Consider the following 21964-nt stretch of genomic DNA (forward strand, 5'->3'; position numbering starts at 1 on the left):
ATACATAGGCTACTATAGAATATAGCAGTAGGCCTATTTATTATGAATGATTTATCCATGCACATCGAAATTAAAAAAACAATAATGTCCCCTCGTAATCTTTAATCAAAATAAATTTCCCTCCCTCTTACATCAACATTTCTTCTTTGATGACGTGTTTATCGGCGCGAGGGAAGGACAACCTGTCACTCGACATCACAGCAATAGCAAACCACAGCGATCCAATGATCCAATCAATTCCCACTGGACAAAATCAAGAGCTGCCCTAAATTCCTAGCTGAAAAATCAAGCATAGACCAGCATGAATTCCATGTGGCTGGTTTATTCTGGTTATGGCTGGTAGTGCTGATCTGTTTGGTTCACCAGCACTCCCACATCCAATGGTTGGAACCAGCAACCAGCATCACCTTATACTGCTGAACAGCCATGCTGGATTTTCAGCAGGTTTTTTTCTTGTTCGAGCCATTTCACTCCGATATACGTCACAACAGAGAAGAACAGACTATTACAACTTTGATGCTGACTTTCCACGAATGGAGATTGATATACTTATGGTCTCTCACATTCAGGTTGGCAAAATGGCAAAAAAATTGGCAAAATCTCTTTTAAACTAGATGGTCATGCGTCCTATGCTTGCGTATACTCTAGCCTAGACCAAAGGTCTTCAACCCTGCTCCTCGTGATCCACTGGAGCCACTGCAAAACAAGCTTTTCAGGATCGCTAGAAAATACAAAGGCAGGTGAGCTGAAGCAGGTTTGAAATACACTTTGCAGGACAATGGGTCCCCAGGAGCAGGTTTGAAGACCTCTACCACTACTGCCTCCACAAGAGATTGGGTTTAATATGGAACGCTACTTCGATGTCTTAAATACAAGACAATTCCGTATTAAACGGAACGGTTGGCAGTCCTATGCTTTATTGACACTGATTCATAAAGGGAATCTGACCTTCAGTTTTGGAGGCTGTGGGCTCTTTGAGTGCGGTGACAGCGGCTGAATCTTTCCTGTTCCTCTTCCTCTCCTTCCCTGCCTGCTCTTCCCCCAAGTCAATGACCAGCTCCCTCTCAGAATCTGAGTCCATGTCCACATCCACAGATGCCGGCTGCCCGGCCTCCTCAGAGCTGCTCTTGGGTTTCTCTCTGGAATCTGAGGATACTTGAGCTGCTTTCTGTTTCTCAGGAGGTTCTTTCTCTGAGTCCATACTTGGTTTGTCTTTAGCTATAGGGTTGGAGGTGCTTTTTTGGCTGGTTTCTCCTTTGGTTGCTGTACTGGCCTTAGCAGCAGACTCTGTGCTGCTGTCTTTGTCCTTACCAGCAGCAGCCGATGGTTTTGACTTTTTCTTGGGTGGCTCTTTCTCATTTTTATCATCAACTGAGTTTTTGCAGTCTTGGCCACTCTTGGATTTTTGTTCATCGTCGCTGCCGTATTCACTGTCGCTGGAGTCAGACTTGTCTGATTCCTCTGAATCGCTGTGTTCTACACCTTTATATACATCCTCAGATATTTCATCTATACCTGTGAGACAGAGCAAATGTTTAACCTTCAGAATAGTAATAACACATCCGCACATTCACTATCAATTTCTTCATACATAAAAAGGCATTGTAAAATAAATGACTGCCAGAGTCAGATTGTAACTAACTGACTGGTGAAAACAGGAATATAAAAAAATAATAAAAATCCAAGAATCTTTGTGACAATTTTTTATTTTTGTATTTAAATTTTATCTTGAGAAATCGAAAAGTTCTAGTGTAAAAACGATTAGATATTCCCAAAGGTGCATTGAGTTAATCAAAACCGTATTATAATTAACAGGGAATAAATAGGCATAATTAGTCAAAAATAAAGTTTTTTTTATTTTTTCGAAATCTCTAATAAAATAAAATGTTTAACGGAATTTTGGTAATAGTGTGTGAATGGCACCAATGTGAATAAAACACTGAAAGCCGTTGCCACTGCAAATTTACGTCAATTGAAAGTGTGAAGATGGCTTTTGTGTTTCTGAACTGACCCAGCTGTGCTTTGCAGCTCTCTATGGTCTTGTCCAGGTTGAGTTGGAAACGGCTTCTTATTTGTCTCTTCGGGGAGGTGAGGGAGGGCTGAGCCCCCTGCTGCTGTTGTTGCTGGACACTTTCACTCAGCTCCTTCAGGTCCATCTCTGCCTTACTACGATCTGAAAGAGATCACAAGGCTCTCACTAGACCATTATGAGCATGTAAAAACATAGGCTATGGGCTTAATTAAAGAGTTTACCAATTCTTAATTCACTAGTCTTTCATGAGGTACAGAATATCTTGTACTAACAGCTTGTAGCAGGTTTTGGCATGAAAAAAGTACTGTCAGGATTTACTAAAGACACGGCGTGAAAGATTAGCGCTAAAAAGGCATGGACAGAGTAATTCTTGCGGCTGACCTTATTGTATATGCATTTGTTGGAGTTTTTCTTTCAGACTCAATTTATGGTAGGAGAGTATTTCAATGAATCATGCAAGGTGATTTACTAAGGTTTGCGCTAGTCAATTTACTGGTATTTGGGCCATTATTTACCGCCCAAAATAAGCATGTGTTAAACCAGACAGTGATTTGCGCTGCTCTAAGAAGGTAGCGTTTGCAGAACATGCCACTCCCATTGGTTGTTTTTTGGAATTGTACTCTCACGCTAATTTGCCCTGTTTATTAAATATTTTTTTCTTGGAATAACACTGAAGACTGGAGTAATTATGCTGAAAATTCAGTGTTACCATCACAGCAATAAATCACATTTGAAAAAATATTTAAAATAGAAAACAGTTTATTAGTATGGGCTGCTGCAGGTGCTCGAGACTTTTTTTTGTGTGTGGTAATTTTGTGTTTCTGTGAAAAAAGACTAACAATAATGAGGCCCAAGTTTAAAGTCACCATGAAATCAGAATTGACCATTCTTATATATATATATATATATATATATATATATATATATATACACACACATACACAGTATAGAATATAGCAGTATTTGTTATGAATGATTTATCCATGCAAAATTCTTTAAAATCGTAATCTTTAATCAAAATATTTTTTTTCACAATATTTCTGTTTTTACTGTTATCAAAATAAAAGCAGCCCTGGTGAACATAGGAAACATATTTCAAAAACATTTAAACCCCACACTTTTGAATGGTAGTGTATATTCAGAAAATAAATTTGCTTATGTTATTAAACGTTAAAAGAAATAAATCAACTGACGGAGGTTTACCAAGGTTGAGGTTGAGGATGCTGCCAGTGGTGGGGGTCTTCTCCTGTTTAACCAGGGTGCTGGGAGCTGGTGAGTGGAAGGGTTTTGGGCTTTCTAAGGTGTTGCCTGTGAGACCTGCTTTAGGAGGGGTAGACGATGCTGCAAGAGTAGATCTGAGCTTTAATAAAACATACCGCTATGTTTAAATACTATTATAAGACAATTACATTTATTACTGCGTCTAAAACTATAGCAATACATGTTTTTGGCAGGTTGCTTCTGATCTCTTCTATATCTTCAAAAGCCCTTTTAAATATATTTCACAAGTAGACATACATATGCAAAGCAGCAGTATGCATGTTTTAAAGTTATATATACCAGTGCAATCCAGGGACTCCTCTCCAGTGCTATAATGGGGCAGGGCCGCTCTAGCATGACCTTTCTCTCCAGTCTCCTGTTCTCCATCAGATCCCGTATGGGCAGAGGAGTTAGTGCTCATTGGTGAACGAGGCATATCCGTCAATGAGATTCGTCGTCCGGTCCCGCTCCCACTGGACACCATGCTCTTGCCCACGAGCAACTTAGGAGATGCCGTCACATCAAAGCTGAACTTGATCTTCTCAAGTTTTTCAGGTTTGATGGAGCCCGCGCCAGGATTTCCCGGGTCCAGGAGCATCTGGAACTGGTTGTCTGGTGTGTAAGGTGTGCGGAATGGGGCGTAATTAAAAACTCCAAATTTTTTGCGAATGTTTTCTACATACACTTCCATCTCCTGCATGGCACTGTTGAAGATGCTCTTCGTCTTTTTCACAGAGAAGGGAATCTCTTTGGACATGAGGTAGCAGTTGTTAATAGGAACCCAGGCCCTGTATATTAAAACAAATAAGTTCGAATAAAGTTAAAACAGTGAAGTTACGCTCGACCCCCACCAGTTAACTAGATCTATAAATTAGGTGAAATGTCAAGTAATTTTTCTGTCTTCTAAATTTAAATGCAGCTCGATATCAATCATAGCCAATTAAAACATACGCATTTGTTTAATAGATTTTCAGATTTTCTCAGAAGTGGATTTTTGGAGAAATGTAGGGCTTGCAACAACTAATCTATAAAATTGCAACAACAAAAAAACATTGAAAATAATGTGTGCACTGCACAAAAAGCTTAGTGACAGCTATTTCTATGGAAAAACTTATTTTTATGGGAAAAAAAACATTTGGATGAGCTGTCAATTTGCTATTATGCAACTCTGTTGATGCTCACTTCTGATCAGGACTAAAAACTCAGATTAAGATGAAGCAAATTAGGTTTTTGATTGACTTTTTGCCACATAGTGGATGGTTAATATGCGTTTCAAAGGTTCCTCACCTGTCGTGCTGCCCAAAGAACCGTGCATCCACCTGTCCATCTTTGTCTCGAAGAGCTTTGGCAGGCCAAAATGGGAATCCCTTCAGTTTGGCCCAGACCAGAGGGTGGGGGTTGCTCTGATGCACACAAATATTTCATGAACAGATGGGTAACTCACACTGGTTACTATGTGAAGAAGGAATTTCATTTTGTTTATTGTAAGACACTCACACATGGTTCACAAAACCAGTTGTCCCTTTTCTGGCATGCAGAGAGATAGCACTCTGGACAGACCTCGATCTCATTCATCTGAAAGATAATTGGTGTTTAAAAAACTGGTACTGAACAAAGTATATGCTTATTTTTGCTAACAATTCTTATAATTTACAATACATACTTCATGCTCGCAGATTTTTACAATAACTTTAGCCGTTGCTGTAAGTTTATGGTTGCCTAAGAAAAAAACAAATGGAAACAGTTAGTTTTAACATAAACCCTCAGCAGAAACAAATTTGACAATACTGTGAAACTGTTAGCAACCAACCTCCATTATAAATGATACAATTGTGCAAAATCCACTTCACATCAGCAAGGAAAGCCTCAGTGGAGCCATACATTTTCTTTTTGATATTCTGAATAGGAGCAAAAAGTGAACACGCTTATGAAATCCTTACATAACATGCCAGATATTATACATTCCTAAGATTTGACAATGTTGATTTTTCAGGATCAAATGCTTCACCTTCACCTTTTCTAAAGTGCAGAGATCCATGGGATGAAATATATACTCTGCATAATCAGGATGCTGTTCCAATGACACCGGCTTCTGAAACGGCTCCGTCTGGGGGGGGGGGGGGGAAAGAGAGACATTTTAGTATTGAAGTATAGTTCACTTCACCCAAAAAATAATAATTTATTCATCTTCATATGTTTTGATAACTGAATGACTTTCTTTCTTCCATGGAACATAAAAATAAATATTTAGCAGAATATCCAAGCTGTTCTTTAAACAATGAAAGTCAATGGTGACCATAGATATCAGACATGTTTTTGTTTTTTAAAGATAAAAAATGTGGTCTATTTCTCACAAAAAGCGGACAACGTTTGCTTGATGCTTCTATGGTGCTTTTTTGGAGCTTAACAGCCTCTGGTCCCCATTCACTTTCACTGTACTGATATCTGTAGAGATAGAAGATCAGCATAAACATCTCATTTTGTGTTTCAGAAAGTAAGTCTGTTTTGAACAGCATCAGAGTGAGTAAATGAACTGCCCCTTTAAGAAACATTTTGTCTAAAGTGCAATAAGGCCCACAGTGTCTTTGCATGACTGGCATTGAGCAGATCATCTTTCACTTTACTACCTCCACCAACTACGCCATTTAGACTACAGGCCAAGGTAGTAATACTATATGACTGATACAACATGAAGACTCCAAACATATTGGAGAAGTAGGGACAAAAAAAAGGTGGGGAATATAGCGAGGTGATTTCTGCAGGACATTTGTTTTCCCAATTAAAAGTCTTTCTCAGAAGCTTGGAGAAGGTGAGAAGATAAATTAGCTTAGTTCTGTTTTGAAAGAAAACTGCTCCATGATCTGGGATGGCTCTTTAAGGCTGTTTTTTGTACACTGTAAAAATGATGAATAATAAATAAATAAATAACATGCAAAATGGTGCAGTTAAAATCTCTTAATTAGTTAACCAGGTTAATAATTGTAATTGGTTCAATATCGCAGTAATTTTACTAAAAAATACAGCAAAATGTATGGTTTTCTAATTTTTGCTATTAATTATCTACATCTACATTCTGTTACATTTTCTGTTATTTAGTGTATTTTTAAGTCATGTGAGTTATCCTGTTTTGTATTTTGTCTTTGTGTGTATGACCCGGTTCACTGTCTAAAGTGTATTAGCCATTTGTGATGAACTCTGATTCATTTTTGTGTCTTTCTTTTGTCACGGTTATCTGTACATTTTAAGGCAAAAAGCATATTGATATTTTGATAGTTCAAGTAGCATGGTATATTAACATTATATCACTTAATGATGTAATGGAGAGGCATTAAAGTTGTTCAGATCCTACCTGTCTGAATGTTAAATTTTTTTTAAATGTAAATAGAGAATTATCTAATTTAACACCAGTAAAGTATGGAGTGCTGCAAGGGTCTGTTTTAGGCCCTCTGCTATTTTAAAACATGGGATTAGTTTTCATTGTTATGCTGATGTTACTCAGTTATATATTTCACCTAGAACAGATGAAACTTCTGAATTATCCAAGTTGACAGAGTGTGAAAAGTTATACATATAGAAAAGTTTGGATGACCAGTAATTTTCTACTATTAAATTTAGATTAGACAGATTTTACTTAATGGACGCAAAAAACTATACACAGAAGCCCTTAAAATACAATTTGCATCTAGAAGTATCTAGTGTTGCTTCATTTTAAAGATCTGAGTTATTAGACAGCAACTTGTCTTTTGAAAATCATATTTTGCATGTTACAAAAACAGCCTTCTTCCATCGAAACATCGCCAAGCTACGGAACATGTTATCGGTTTCTGATGCAGAAAAGCTAGTTCATGCATTCATGACCTATAGACTGGATTACTGTAATGCATCCCTAGGTGACTGTCCTGCATCCTCAATAAACAAACTCCAGTAAGTCCAAAATGCAGCTGCTAGAGTTGTTACCAGATCGAGAAAATTGTATAATCTCTACACTGGTTACCTATTAAGTTTCACATTGATTACAAAGTATTGCTACAGACTTATAACAAGGCCCTATATGGTTTAGTTCCTGTGTATTTAACCAATCTTCTATTGTCCTACAATCCATCCCACTCTTTAAGGACACACAACTTTTAGTAGTACTTATAGGATGTCTAAGTCCACTAAAGGAGGGAGAGCATTTTCACAATTAGCTCCTATACTCTAGAATCGCCTTACTGATCATGTTCAGGGCTTAGACACACTCTTCTAGTTTAAATCTAGATTAAAGACACATCTCTATAGCCAAGCATTCACATAATACATCTCATAACCTTGTATACCAGTTATATCTGATCAAAAGCACATGATTATCTTTTGCTTGAAATGTTATAAACAGTAGCTACGCTAATTTTTTCCCAGATTACACCAGATCCAGTTTGGATCAAGGTTTTTACGAAGATTTCAGATGATCTAACACCTGTGAAGAGATGACGCCAACCACTGTGAGGACTTCAGAAGATGCCAATTCTGAATCAACATACAAAATTGCCAAATGCTCCATATATTGTAATCATTATCACAACATGTAACCATTGCTTTACCGTACTCATTGTTTTTGCTTAAATTAATACATGACGTTAACTAACTGCACTATCTATATTGTCTTAGAACTGTAAAATTCTGCAATATGGACAGATTACTATTAATTGTAACGTAGAAACATATATTTTCTGTGAAGCTGCTTTGAAACAATATGTATTGTGAAAAGCGCTATACAAATAAATGTGACTTCTGAAATATACGTTATAAATGATATGCCATACCAATATGTCATCCTGTAATAATGGCAACATTATCATTCTTTTTTTTTTTACAATGAATTTTACAGCTTCCATTTTTTCCATAAATCTTTTTCAAAACCAAAACTTTAGCACTTGTGTTGGCCTGCTGTGTAGAACAAACAAACCAAATTGTGATGTGAAAGCAACACTAAAGAGCACCATGAGACGTTCATGAAGTTTCAGGTGTGCTGAATGTGTCTTGTGTCAATGACTGTTGTATGTGGAAGGGGGCTTTAATTTGAGACTCTCATTTCATATGGAAGTATACAATGTTAAAAAAGTGGGAAAATGTTACACCATTGCTTTGTTTTTGCCCTAGATCTAGGCACAACTCTCTAATGTTAACTAAATCCTGGATTTGCTGAAGGAGGACCATCAAAAGTCATGAAACTTACACCTGGCTGCTTCATCTTCTGGAGAGCAAACTTCAGCAGGAAAGACAGCTGGTCCAATGTGAGCATCGTCATAGCTTTACTCTGGGTCTCTATGCACTCTGCAACTGTTATTTTCTGTAAAGAAAAGAGAGAAATGCTTAAAGTCAACATGAAATCAAAATGGACAATTCTTAGTTTTTTTACGGATTATTGCAGGATTAATATAATAAATTATTTATCCGTGCACATCATTATATTTTTTAAATTCACGTGTCCTCGGCGTAATCTTTAATCAAAATAACTTCCATTCTCTCTTGCAGCACATCTCTTCTCTGATGATGTGTCTTCTCTGCCACTCACATGAGATCACCGCAATAGCAAACCACAACCATCCAATGATCCAACCAATTCCCGATGGACAAACGCAAGTTCTGCCCTACACTTTTTCTTGTTCGAGAAGCCATTTCACTCGGATATACGTCACAATAGAGAAGAAAATAGAGAAAAATTGCATCTTCGGTTTCATGCTTACTTTAAAGCTTTCTTTAAAGTCCCCCCATAGTCAATCATTGTATCCCTTAAAACTCACCTTTGATCACCAAAATTACATATTTAAGCTTGACTTGATTTTTTTTTGCCATGCCTTAAAATAGCTTGAATGTAACTCTACACCCTTGCCTCATTTAGTATACACGGTTCTATGAATATGCAAATTAGCCCCGCCTCCACTCACTCACACCAGTTCAGAGATCCACTCGTTGATGATCACACGTTGACGTGATTGGTTACAAGGTTGTCTGTGACGTCAGAAACACCAGCGATTTCAAACCGTGTTTTTGAGACTGTCATTGATTGGTTCACTGCAGTTTTTAAGAAAAAAAAAACCTTAATGGTGTTGACTTATGAATTTGCACATGGTTAGACACCACGTAGACATATAAGCAACATTACAAGCTTGATTTTCACCACAGGGGGACTTTAAATGCAAATATTAAAGAGATGTTTCTATATCACAAAAAACTAAAATTTTCTTTTTAATTCGTTTAAAAATTGAAACTACGCTACAAAAATGGGTCATTCAGAAACCATCGTCATGGTGTATTACTGCTCCCATTTACGCTTCAGCAACATTTCACATGCAAAAAGGTTAGCCAATCAAAAAGAGGTCATTTATATAAAGTATAGATTTCTTAAAGTTACAGTAGCAAAATCATGTTTACTTCAAAAGGGTGGAAAATTGCCAGGCAATTACAAATTGTGGCTTTTCGTAATATAATTGGCCTTTGGAAAAAATAAAATAAAAAAACGTACATTTTTTAATTAACTAAAAATCTGCATTGTTAAGTTGATTTTTTTTTTAGACGTGAGCCAGTACCTCACATTCAGGGCAGAACCAGTCTCCTTCAGGCTCTGCAGCCAGTTTGAGGCACTTAGCGTGGTAGACGCGCGGGCAGAGCTCACAGCAGAGCACCTGACCCTCGCGGTGGCACACCCAGCAGTAGAAGTCATTCCGCCCGTCCTGCGGTACAACATCAACAGGGTCTGTGGTGAGTGCGGGCTGCTTCACATAGTAAAAGGGACCATGTCTTAGTTCTGACTGGAATGCGGGCGAGAGAAACAGAGGGTCGGGGTTTCAAAACACGGGTATTAAAAGTAACAAGACAAAACCAACAGGCACAAAGGTTATCGATCAGGGAGTGGCATGGATAGACAGAAGAGAGCAAATGTAGACAAATGGGCACTGAATTAATGGCATTTCAATCTGTAACATGAAGGTAAATGCATCCTTGTCAGAGGCAGAAGCAAGCTTAGGTCTAATAATTCATTGCAGCTGCATCAACATGAATCATAGTCTGTCCCTGGATACACATTTCTGCTTAGCTTGCATGAAAGCCACCTGCCTCGCATTTGTTTGGCTGAGCTCATTATCTGTCTCATAAAACTAAAGACGAGGACCTTAGGTTGTTTCTGAAAATGAATGTCACTGTCGAAAGATGGCACGTGTTTGGATACCCTGCAAAAACGTAGGTAGCGGTCGAATCAAGAGGGTTTATCAATTGCAGATACCAGGGCTTGACATTAAGGATGGTCTGTTTGCATACATTTGCTGTTGAGCAAAGCGCTCATGGTGTGAGACGCTGAAAAACAGTGTGATGCAATGGCCACATCGGTCAAAAAACGAATGTTCACTATATACCAACAGTTTACAAATAAAACAAGAACACAGGAATATATTAATATATTCTTGACACTATAACAGCCTTATTAAACTGACCTTCCAAACTATTAATTTAATTATTTCATTTTGAGGACATCAGTCATTCATGTCCTTAAGATGTGGCTTTGCCTTTGTGTAAATATGTAAATATATTAGTATTAGTAGTAGTTTTTGAATTATAATGGCTTTGTATAAATATATTATTATCATTATTAAAACTATAAATCGTAATAAAAGTAAAAAAATGTTTAAAGAGGTTTCTCTTCTAAATATTAATGTAAAATATAATGTACTCTGCATATGACAATTAGAAAATTGCTACTTATTGAAAAGGGAAAATTACTATATTAAATATAATTACTATTTTATTTTATATAAATACTTATGTTTTCAAAATGAATTTAAATTCTTTGTTCAAAATTAAAAACAATTTTACATTACATTAAAGTTAAAAACTATGAACAAGCAAGATTCAAGTTAAAATGTATGAGGTTTACACATAAAAAAAAAAGTATCTAAAAAAAATATAAACACGGTTAAAGTGTATTTAAAACACATTTGGTTTATTAGTACTATTACATAAATCTCATTCGTACTGGTCTCATTTATGCATAAATAATAAATATGCGTAACATTTAGTTTATTTGTTAAAACTGCTTATTCTAAATAAATGGGTATTTTAAATAGAATTAAAATACATAATTCCTAAATGGTTAGTTCACAAATGTTTAAAAAACTAAATAAAAGGTTAAAAAATGAAAATTACCCCATAATTTGCTCACCCTCAAACCATCCCAGGTGTACATGACCTTTTGAAGCGAAGTGATGCATTTTTGTAATAAAATATCCATATTTATAACTTTATAAACTATAATCACTGGGTTCCGGCCGAACAGTGACCTCTGACCCGAAGCATGACGTATTGGCAAACACAGAAACGCAGAGGATAAAGCAAAACAAAACATCTGGAATGAAAAGGAAGCTAGTGATTATAGTTTATAAAGTTAGAAATATAGATATTTTCCTTATGGCTTTTATTAACCCCCTGGAGCTGTATGGATTACTTTTATGATGGATGGATGCACTCTTTTGGGCTTCAAAATCCAAGTTACCACTGACTGAAAGATGAAAGTCAGACTCATATACACCTAGGATGACGTGAGTACATTATGGGATAATTTTCCTTTTGGGATGAACTAACCCTTTAAATAGAGGCCTAGATATTTTTTATTGAATTATATGATTTTGAAAATGACTAAAATAAAATAAATATTTATTTAACTAAATATTTGCAAACAGAAAATAGCATTATTAATTGACAAGGCTGTTGGTAGATTTTGTAACAAACACATTTCTATTATTTGACCAAGTGGGCACAAATGTTAAAGTGGCCAAAAATCACACGTAATCCATCTTGCTAATATATTATACTAGACAGTCTGTGGTGACAGTCTGGTAGTGTTCTGATTTTATTATTTGTGAGAGGTTGACTTGTTTACAGGGGTCCTAAAACTTTGACAAGCAGATTTCAATTATTTTCAGCTAAAACAGCAGAAAAACAAGTGGCCCTAGTGACAATATCATAAAAAGTACAGGATGATGGTAATGATGAATACCATAACATTTGGCTGTGTATCACCACGTAGAAGCCACCCAAAATACAATAAATAAATAAATAAATACAGACGGACACTGAAATTAGTGAATGACTGACATGCAGGACTGAACAAGGGCTTGTATGGGGAGCGAAAGTTGCACCTGATCTTTACTGCTATTGACGGCTCCTGGTTTTTTCTTCTTTTTCACAGGACTGGAGGAGGATTCGGAAGGGGAGTGTCCGTTTGAGGAGTGAGGGGGGCTGGAAACCTTGCGTTTAGGAACGGTCCTTTCCGCTGGACCTTGATCAGAGACTGCACAGCAATGGGACAAATTACTGATGTAAACGTAAAGTAATTTTTTTTTACAAAACTACACCATACTAAAACACATCAAAACATAATCAAATATGGAAGCTGACACTTTTGCTCTGTTTTCACACTTGAATGTGGAAATAAATGAGGCACACACATCACATCAAGGACAATTCTCACCCTTGGATCGTGTTGCAATTTCCATCCCTTCAATTGCATCTGACTCCTTCCCTTCTCCTTCAGCCAAACTGCCACAATGAAAATAAATTAATATTAAATCTCCATTTTTACACCTATACCCGCTGTTTTGTCATAGTGGCATCTGTATTTCTTTCTGTTTAAAAAACAACAACAACAACAATGACGACAAAAATGTCTTTTACACAAATTCTAAATTTTTCACCTTCAGGCGGAATTGTTTTTAGCAACCATGAAGCTACAAAAGACATGCTAAAATCTAACCTAACTCCACCATTTTACCAAACACCAAGTAAGCAAATGCCTTCATATAGTATTTCACTGAATTCAGGCTTTATTTCCGCAGCTTGAATGCAGAAGAGAAGGAAGTTCACAGTGAAAGAGCCCTTTGACGTCAGATTCACAGCAGGGCCTCCTTCAGAGTCAACACAATATGCTTATTTTCCACTCCGAGGGCCCGCTAGCAACGGACAAACGCTAATCTGACTCCAAAAGTCGAAACTTACAGGTTTTCTGTAACGTAATACATATGGTTGAATAAGCTAAACATTAAGAATAAGCATGAAACATCATGAGGCAGGTATAAGTCCAAATATACAAATGAGTATTTGATACTAGCAAAAAAACGAAAACAACAAATCAGCTGTGGCATTTCCTGATGATTTCGATAACAAGTGGCATGGCATAAAACATCACATTTTATGTAAACATACAAACAGGCAAAGCCGTTTCCATTCTGGATAATATTAATGTGCTTTTCTCTAATCAAAGGCAACCCAGTTTAGTTACAACGCTGGCAAAGGTAGCGCCAAGATGGCTGCCTCTCACTGCCAAGAGAGAATTTTCTATTCTAAATTCCAATAAACACACAAACGCCATCTGAATGTGACGTGCACATCAGAACAATGGTCCATAACTCATCAGATGAAGTGTCAGTTGATGCCAACGCTAAACCTCAATTTCAATTTTGGATGCAGCACGTAGACTTGAGACTTTCCATGCGACATAACGCTTTCCATCTCAGTCATTTTGCAGCCTGAACGGTTTTAAAAAGGCCCCTTTTCTCTCCTGATCCCCGGGTCATTATCACACACGCCCACCATATTTCGTTCACGAACAGAGGAACAGAGCACATCCTCCTAAAACAAACCTCAGGATGATCAAAAACAAAAATCACACTGTTATTGACAGTCACAAGGTCTGTTCTCATGCGTTTGCACTGACGTGGCAGCGATATCTTGCTATGTCCTGCACCCCCATCCTTCAGAGATGCAGATGGGGAGGGGGTGTGTTGACAGCATGCACAAGGCAAACATCTGTAGAGCATGAGCTCTTGCCATCTTGGCCTCCTCACGTCCAACCTGCATGCACCATCCACTCCCCACCCACAGCAGAATCCAGTTCCTCTTACACAAGCAAAACCCCGAACACATGAGTTAAAAATGGCAAAATACATTCACAGAAACACGTATACACTTAAAATACAAGCTTCCTCCCCCCCAAAAACACGCAATCCCACTAGCATTGTATGATTCTCCATCTAAAAACTGACATATAATAACAGCATACCTTTTTCTTTACAGGCACAGTACACAGATTCTTCAGGCTGAGCCTTTTAAATGGGCTTTTTTCAGATTTAAAGGCAGTGAGGGATGAGACAAAGATGGGTGCAGAATTTTCCAGAAGGGCCTTGCTCTCCCTGCTGCTCTCAGAGCGATTGTCAATCTTTAACCTCAGCTGTGTGCTGCCGATTGGTTTGAGAGCCACACGGAGGCGCGTGATTGGGCGGCTGGCGCTGTGTGTGCCACACAGGCTCTCCCTGCTCCCCTCTCTCTGCTCTGATACACTGCTGCAATGCAGGGAGGGCTGCTGCTGCTGCTGCCATTTACCAGGAAAATACTCATCTTCTACTCTGAAATCTACCGGTGTAAATGAACACGGGACGTAGATGTTTCGGACAAACATGTCAGATGGTTTTATCCTTCTCCCCCTCCTGAAGTCACTACTAAGGGCGACCATTTTGATCACATTCTCTCTCCTTGTCGTGTTAAGTAAGAGCCGGATGGAGATTTGACAAATGAGCGACTCACAGGAATGCAGTAAGGGCCTTTTAAACACCATGAGACAAAGAAAAGGCTGGAAAATGTAATCGGAGTCGTGTTAAATTGCGGGTCTTGGGAATACTCCTTATGTTCTACCATTTAGCTGCTGGAGATTGACTTACAGTCAGCCGCCTGCCAAGAGCTCATGAACCAACTAAAAATATTTTCAGTTTGCACAGTAATGTTGTAATAGGATCAATGAGATGATGATGATGCTCATTTTCTGTCTGGATCTATTGTTTTAGGGGTGTTTTGTCCCCACAAATACACATTAAAAATACCATTTATATAATGACTTGAATACACCTATAATGAGCATGGTTTTAATTTCTGTATTAAAAATCTTTTAGATATTTTTGAGGGGGCACAAAGTAAAAAATGTCAGGGTGGCACAGTCTTAATATCATAATGGAAAATAAGCCCAATTAAAGAATTACATTTTTTAAAAGAAAACCTTATTAATTAGTGTGGCATATTTTATTCTTATCATCATCATCATCATCATCATCATCATCATCATCATCATCATCATCATCATCACTGTTGTTGTTTTACAAAAAAACTATATATTAATAAAACTGCTTAACATTTGAAAAACTTTGTCCAACAAGTCATGTGGTCTGACCATCAAAAATAGATGAAGAAATAAAAGTTTTATTAATATATATTTTTTTCTAAAACAACAACAGGGATGATGATGATGATAAAAAACAGGAAATGACGTCATAGAGAGGACTCCTGCAGACCCGACTGTGTCAAGGTCAAGAAGTCTCTTAAACGTCAGACCTTAGTTAGTTCAGGTTGTACAATGTCATGTCATGTGGTACAACTCATAATTATGAATGAATATTTCCTGGTGATATTTGTAATTATATATTATTTGCCTTATTTGTCTACCGCTAATAATAGCTATGATTCAAATAATTTGTTTTCTTATTTTCCAGTAATAATCATCTGCTCCTTTTGTTTTAACACATAAAACTCATCCATCCCCCAAAAATCTCAGCAACAAAAGCTAAAATCACATTTCTAGAAGTATAAACTCAAACATATTTTAGGAAATCACAAGTGCACATGTGCACTGTCAATCAAACAGGTGAACCCGACAGACAATCAGGTTTAATCACTTTAAGATGCAAACTGTGAAACGCACAGGTTTTTAGCAGACAATGACTGCTACAGCAGATTAAAAACTAAAATCACCTCAGTTTGATATTATGGTTGTGGAAAAACACCATTAGTCCAGAGTCCTCTGCTATGACCTTCTGATCAGGCCCTTGCTATACTAAATAAAGTCTTCAAATGCATGCCATCCAAAATAAATATTTAAAATGCTGAATACAAACGTAATATTAATGAAGCCACATTAAGTAAAACACCCATATTCACACAGAGACACAAAAACAGTCTTTGTGGTTGCGCAGCTGAAAAAGGAAGTCTGTCTGAAATGGCTGCCAACTCATACCACAACTAAGTTTTGATAAAATGCCTGGCCTGTACTGACTCTTTACAACCCGAGTAAACAGACAGAAGCCTGTATTTAACTTAGAAAGTCAAACACAAGCCTAATTCACCATCTATATGCATCTATTTATAGAAAAGAGAGTTTCTTCTATTTCAGATCCGATAACTCTGTCAGCAAAATCAATCTGCTGTATGCTTTTGCAAATTAGGCCTATATCCTGAGCAAAATGGACATTCAGCATTATGTCAGCCATTGAAAAGTGTTCATTTAACTTGTAACCTGAGCCAAAACTCAGCCACTCTACATGTGCGCTTCCTCTCACAGCCTGCACTGTCTGCTCCTCAGGGCCTTCCATTTTGAGAGGCCTGGCCTGTGACACAACCTGACACGACTGTGCTCCTCTCCGGCTCTAGAGAAACATTACTAGGACAGAGACCAGAAGAGGCCATTTTGGTCACAGAGTTAGCACAGGTCAGTCATGCGATCCTGGAGACTAAAACACAGTGTGAGTGTGATTTCTGAGTTGCCTCTGCCTGCCAGGATCCAGCTCTTTGGAGTTGGGACAGGTTTTTGTCCCCTGTCTCTCAGAAAATCCAGTATTTCTGCATGACATAATTCAACCATTAGCATTAACAGGTAGAGTAAAAAGCATATAAGCAATAAAAGATCTCTTACCTCTGTGGATGCATGGCTTAAAACAGTGGGTAATGTCAATGCTTATTAAAACATGGAGGACAACCCTCCCTCTCTCTCTCTACACAGCAGTCTCGGCTCTCCAAGCCAGCCAAGCCAACATTCTGATAACAGCTATGAAAGCAGTTCCCTGATTGGCTGGTTTTCAGAGGCAGGGTGAAAGGCAGCAGCTGATTGGCTGACACATTTCCTGAGTAAATGTCTTTTGTTCAGTACAGACAGGCTGTGGCAGGATTGTGGACTAAAAGAGGAGCTAGGCCTTGATCTGTATAGCTAAAACTGATCTAAATTACTCACCATAACACAGTCAACCTCTTGTTAAAGATGTTTTACACTTAATTAAAACAAATAATTATTAAAGTTAAATCAGTGTCACTATATACAAGCACAAGGCCTTGAGACCTGAAATTAAATTTCCACTGAGAGATTTTTTTACTTAAATGATGAATATCAAGTTCATTCATGGTTTTTAGTCTTAATACATATATTTGGATAGATATATGCAGTTAGAGAAGTTCACTCGATTTGTTAATCATTCACTACATTACCTCTAAATCATTCACTAATTCTTACCAGATTGATTCTACAAAATCATAACACGGTTGTTTACAACCTAGATGTTTCTTGAAGTACATTGATGTTAAGTGTGATTTTACTCTAACAAAAGTATTTTGAATGTCATCTCATCTAACATTGCAAAACATTTTTGGAGGCAAAATTTTGGGGACAGTTGTGGTCATTAAGCAAACTATAATGAGAGAGACTTTAAAGTAAGCATGAAATGGAAGTTGCTATATATTTTTTTTCTCTATTGTGATGCATATCTGAGTAAAACAGCTGCTTGAACCAGACAAAAAGTAGGGAGGGACTTGATTTTGTCCATCGGCTATTGATTAATACGGATGGTTGTAGTTTGCTATTGCTGTGATGTGTGATGTGAGTGACAGGTTGTCCCGCCCTCGTGCCGAAAAACACAGGAAGTGTCATGTCGCTGCAAGGGGGAGAGGAAGTTATTTTTATTAAAGATTACAAAGGCACATGATTTAGAAAAAAAAGGTTGTACACAGGTAAATAATTTATAATAAATACTGAAATATTCCATAATAAATAGGTATGTTTTGATTTCATGGTGATTTTATGGCTGTAATACAATAATAAAAAAAATTGCCCACATTTTTGCAGATTTACAGTGTGGAAAAGTTGATGCTAGTTGGCGAAAGTCAGAGCCATTCTGCAGTTATGAGTTGACTTAACAGAAAATAGCATATTATGGACTCACTGATTATTTATTTATTTGTAGTTTTTTATATCCTGGATATGGATTCCATCCAGTCACTCACAGGATATCAAACTTGTCTTCATTTGTCATTCGTCTCCTAGCAGCAAGGCGCATGTTTCCACACAAGTTTGTTGTGTTTGGAAAGACTTCCAAAAGTATAGTGTGAATATCAGATTAATAGTGTACGATGCCCAGTTTTAACAATCATAAGTTGGCAAGAATATGATGCCTAAATCCGTTGTGTAGTGTTTTTCAGCTTTAACTCATCACCAAGGTGTCATGATGAGCGTTTGTTTCCGGCAGACCTGAGAGGGTTTGGTCAGCTGATCTAAAACTAGTTAGACTCTAGTTAGACAGGTTCTGAAGCACTTTTGAGTGAGTCATCTGCCAGAACACACCCCACACACACCTGTTGTCTCATTGCAAAACCAAACTTCTTGTCTTATTATCTAAAAAGAAACAACAAAACACATTAGTTTTATTATCTATAAGCAATAAACATCACTAGACGATCCATTGTAGGGTTAGGGTTCGAACATTTGTGAATGATATAGAAAATAATGAATAACAAGATTTTTATTTATTTATTATTACATTTTCTTGTCAAGGTGTTCTGAGTAACTTTAGTGCATTATCGTCTTGCTAGGGTGTTCCGGGTGGCCCTTACTAGCCCAATTGCTTAGATAAAGCTGTAAGGAAATGAGATGGTCACTTTCGGCCTAATATTCAAATTAATGGTAAATCAACATGGTTTGTTCAATGACTCTTAAAGGGACAGTCCAATTCTGTCATCATTTCTCGTCATTCCAAACCTTTATGAATTTCTTTCTTCTGTGGAACATAAAATAATATGTTTTTTTGTCCATACAATGGAAGTCAATGGTCGCCAAAACTGTTTAATTTTCAACATTCATCAAATTATCTTACTTTATGTTCCACAGAAGGTTTGGGTAACAACTTGGGTAAACTATCCCTGTAAGTTTTTACATGTATCCTCTCCAAACTTGAATATTTGGTAACATCTTTGTTTCTAGATATACCTTGGGTCCTTCCTTCAACGTAAGTCTATGGAACAGACAGTCAAGCCTGTCTATTAACAATAGCTCAGTATTTTGTTTTAAATATACATATGCTACTTATTCATACAAAGCTAACTCATTAGCAGTGATCATGAATTTAATCTGGCAAGGTCACATATCTCTGGTGGAAAGATTGATACTCCCAAAAATGAAACCAATGTCTATTTACATTTCATTCAACCCATGACTGTCAAATATCTGTCACATTTTGAGTTTTTAAAATTCAAACACAGTCAAATTGACTTGTGTGAGAACATATTACCAGCACTGAGTCACAAATTCCATTGCAAATCACAGACAATATTTGAATACCTACATATTTAACAGAATCAAAAGCCCGTTGTAATAACATTACAAACAAATATAATTTTAAATAGGCCTACTTACACGATTCTTCAACTAAAAACGTTCGTTGAGGTCAGAGGCCTGTAAATTAAGGTCATATGAGTGGCTGTCCACTAGAGGAGGCTATTCAGCTTTCTGCTCCTCATGTTGTCATCTATGCTGAGGACAGCTGTCTGAGACTCCCTGCTGCATTAATAAATCAAAACACATACTGACACAGACACACACTCACACAGCATGGAAGATCTCAAGCCAAAGAAATATTGATGATATGGAGAGTTTTTCCATAGGCACACTGATTTCATTCAGCTCCATATCTACAGTATCTGACGATTTTCAGATGAGTCACAGGCTTAAAATACAGTTTAGTTATAAAAAACAAATATGCTGTATATATATTTTAAAAATTCGGACAGCCTGGAAGATCTCCACAGAGATCTATAAGCAATATAACATTTCATTTATCTCTTTTATCAAACACTTGATTGCCTCAAGAAGCCTCAACCCCAGTGATGTAATTTCCTAACCTAGTATTAAACAGATGTAATTATTGCGCTTTCAATTTCATACTCAATGCTCATTCGTACACTCCTAAAGAGGTGATTTAACCTAATAAATCTTTAAAGCACTTCATCTGGAGAGGGGATGGGTGAAAGAAAGAGAGGTTCATGACTGCATGTTTGCAGGTAGAGAATCTATAGATGCAGATGATTGGGGGCTAATCTCCTGTCCTTTTAAAATGCTATCTCCTGTCCTTTCAAAGGGGACAGACAGAGTGAGGGGGTTGGGGGGTAAACCATCTCACACTCTCGGAAGGGGGAAGTCAGATTGTGCTGTGAATTGGGGGAGGGAACAACAACAGGTCTATGGGCCTCTTTCTGGGCTTCTCAAGAATGTTATTGGGGCTCTCTCAGTCTTGTGGTCAAATGCGAATAAGCTCATATCCGACATTTTTCATCTCGTATAGTGTTATAATTCATCAATATTTAAAATTAAGATTTAAAAAAAAAATACTACTCCGCTTTAACCTGCTGCATTTCCTTTGCCGTCAAATAAAATGTGATAAAAAACAAAATGTCTTTAGTTTTTGCAGCTAAATTGCTTGATGCTTCAGTCTCACGTCTAAGTTTTTTTTGGCCAAATGAGACCAGAGGTTGTATAGCAGGGAACTGTCATGACAGGAAACAGCAAGCTAATTACTACTCTCTCTCTCTCTCTCTCTCTCTCTCTCTCTCTCTCTCTCTCTCTCTCTCTCTCTCTCTCTCTCTCTCAGTCTGACTCTCTCTCATTCTCCCCTCCCCCTCCCTCCCACCGTTCCTACCTCCCCTCTCTTTTTCCTTCCCTCCCTCCCTCTCTCCCTCCCTCTTTAGCGCTGTCTCCTCCAACAGTTGAAATTCTACACTGGTATGCCTCAGAGATCACCATGGAGACGAGTTCGTTGCTATCTTCCATGTCTGGTCTTCAGAGGGCAGAGCACTTACAGCCTCTGCAGACCACAAGACTACGAGTGCATCCTAAAATGCCTTTTTGACCATTCAGTTCTCTTTACATTAAGATATATGAGTGTGAGATTATTATGTATATCACAGATCTACATGCCTAGTTTACAGTAAAGCTATCAATGTTTGCTTTGTCATTTATATAGCCTACAGTTTTGTAGCCTTTTCTCGTGCACATGCAAAAGCGTCAGAAATTAACTTTTTTTAATTTTTTGGCAATATTTGCATACTTAAAATTGATTTTCAGTAGCATTTTTTTTTTACCTTTACAAGAACACATTTCTTTTTAACCATATAAAAACATACTGTAGGCTTTGCCACCTGAATCGAGCATCATCATATGTGAAAAATGGCTTACGTCAATGCATCATAAAATCAATGCATAATATCATGTCTAGAATATGAAATACTTTATGTTTGTAATACAAAATACAATTTGCCACCAAAAGTGAAAAACAACAACACATATTTAAATGTGGAGGCAAAATTTTATATAAGCTACTTTAAATATCATATAGTTTTTTCACGTTTGCTGGCAAATTTAACTACTTCGTATTATGCATATTGAGATACATTCTGCAACTTATTTGAAACTTCAAGTAACTGTTCAATTGCATGTAGATAGTCTGTATTGCGTAATGCATACTTCGAGTGTAGCCTAATGTTTAGGTATACTACAATGTAGCCTATAAA

The 21964-nt window shown here is 37.3% G+C and overlaps 1 protein-coding gene across 8 annotated transcripts in view; it reads right to left on the minus strand.

Moving 5' to 3' along the window:
• Window positions 1-19833, minus strand: part of zmynd8 (zinc finger, MYND-type containing 8) — a 32136-nt gene extending 12303 nt beyond the window's left edge. Inside the window, exons 1-14 of one of the 8 annotated variants that reach the window (XM_079596602.1) lie at window positions 19815-19833; window positions 12792-12859; window positions 12460-12611; window positions 9859-10080; window positions 8505-8618; window positions 5301-5399; window positions 5103-5190; window positions 4956-5011; window positions 4790-4867; window positions 4580-4695; window positions 3593-4080; window positions 3236-3373; window positions 2012-2173; window positions 949-1515 (exon numbers count right to left, since the gene is read on the minus strand). In XM_079596602.1, coding sequence (XP_079452728.1) covers window positions 949-1515; window positions 2012-2173; window positions 3236-3373; window positions 3593-4080; window positions 4580-4695; window positions 4790-4867; window positions 4956-5011; window positions 5103-5190; window positions 5301-5399; window positions 8505-8618; window positions 9859-10080; window positions 12460-12611; window positions 12792-12816 — 2305 coding nt within the window. In that variant the 5' untranslated portion in view covers window positions 12817-12859; window positions 19815-19833. Of the gene's footprint in view, window positions 1-948; window positions 1516-2011; window positions 2174-3235; window positions 3374-3592; window positions 4081-4579; window positions 4696-4789; window positions 4868-4955; window positions 5012-5102; window positions 5191-5300; window positions 5400-5646; window positions 5726-8504; window positions 8619-9858; window positions 10081-12459; window positions 12612-12791; window positions 12860-14378; window positions 14506-17051; window positions 17250-19814 lie in introns of those variants that run through there. The other 7 variants (XM_079596601.1, XM_079596600.1, XM_079596603.1 and 4 more) reach the window with 7 other exon arrangements.
• Window positions 19834-21964: the final 2131 nt, after the last annotated feature.

Source organism: Phoxinus phoxinus (genome assembly GCF_949152265.1).
Source record: "Phoxinus phoxinus genome assembly, chromosome: 22".
NCBI lineage: Eukaryota > Metazoa > Chordata > Actinopteri > Cypriniformes > Leuciscidae > Phoxinus > Phoxinus phoxinus.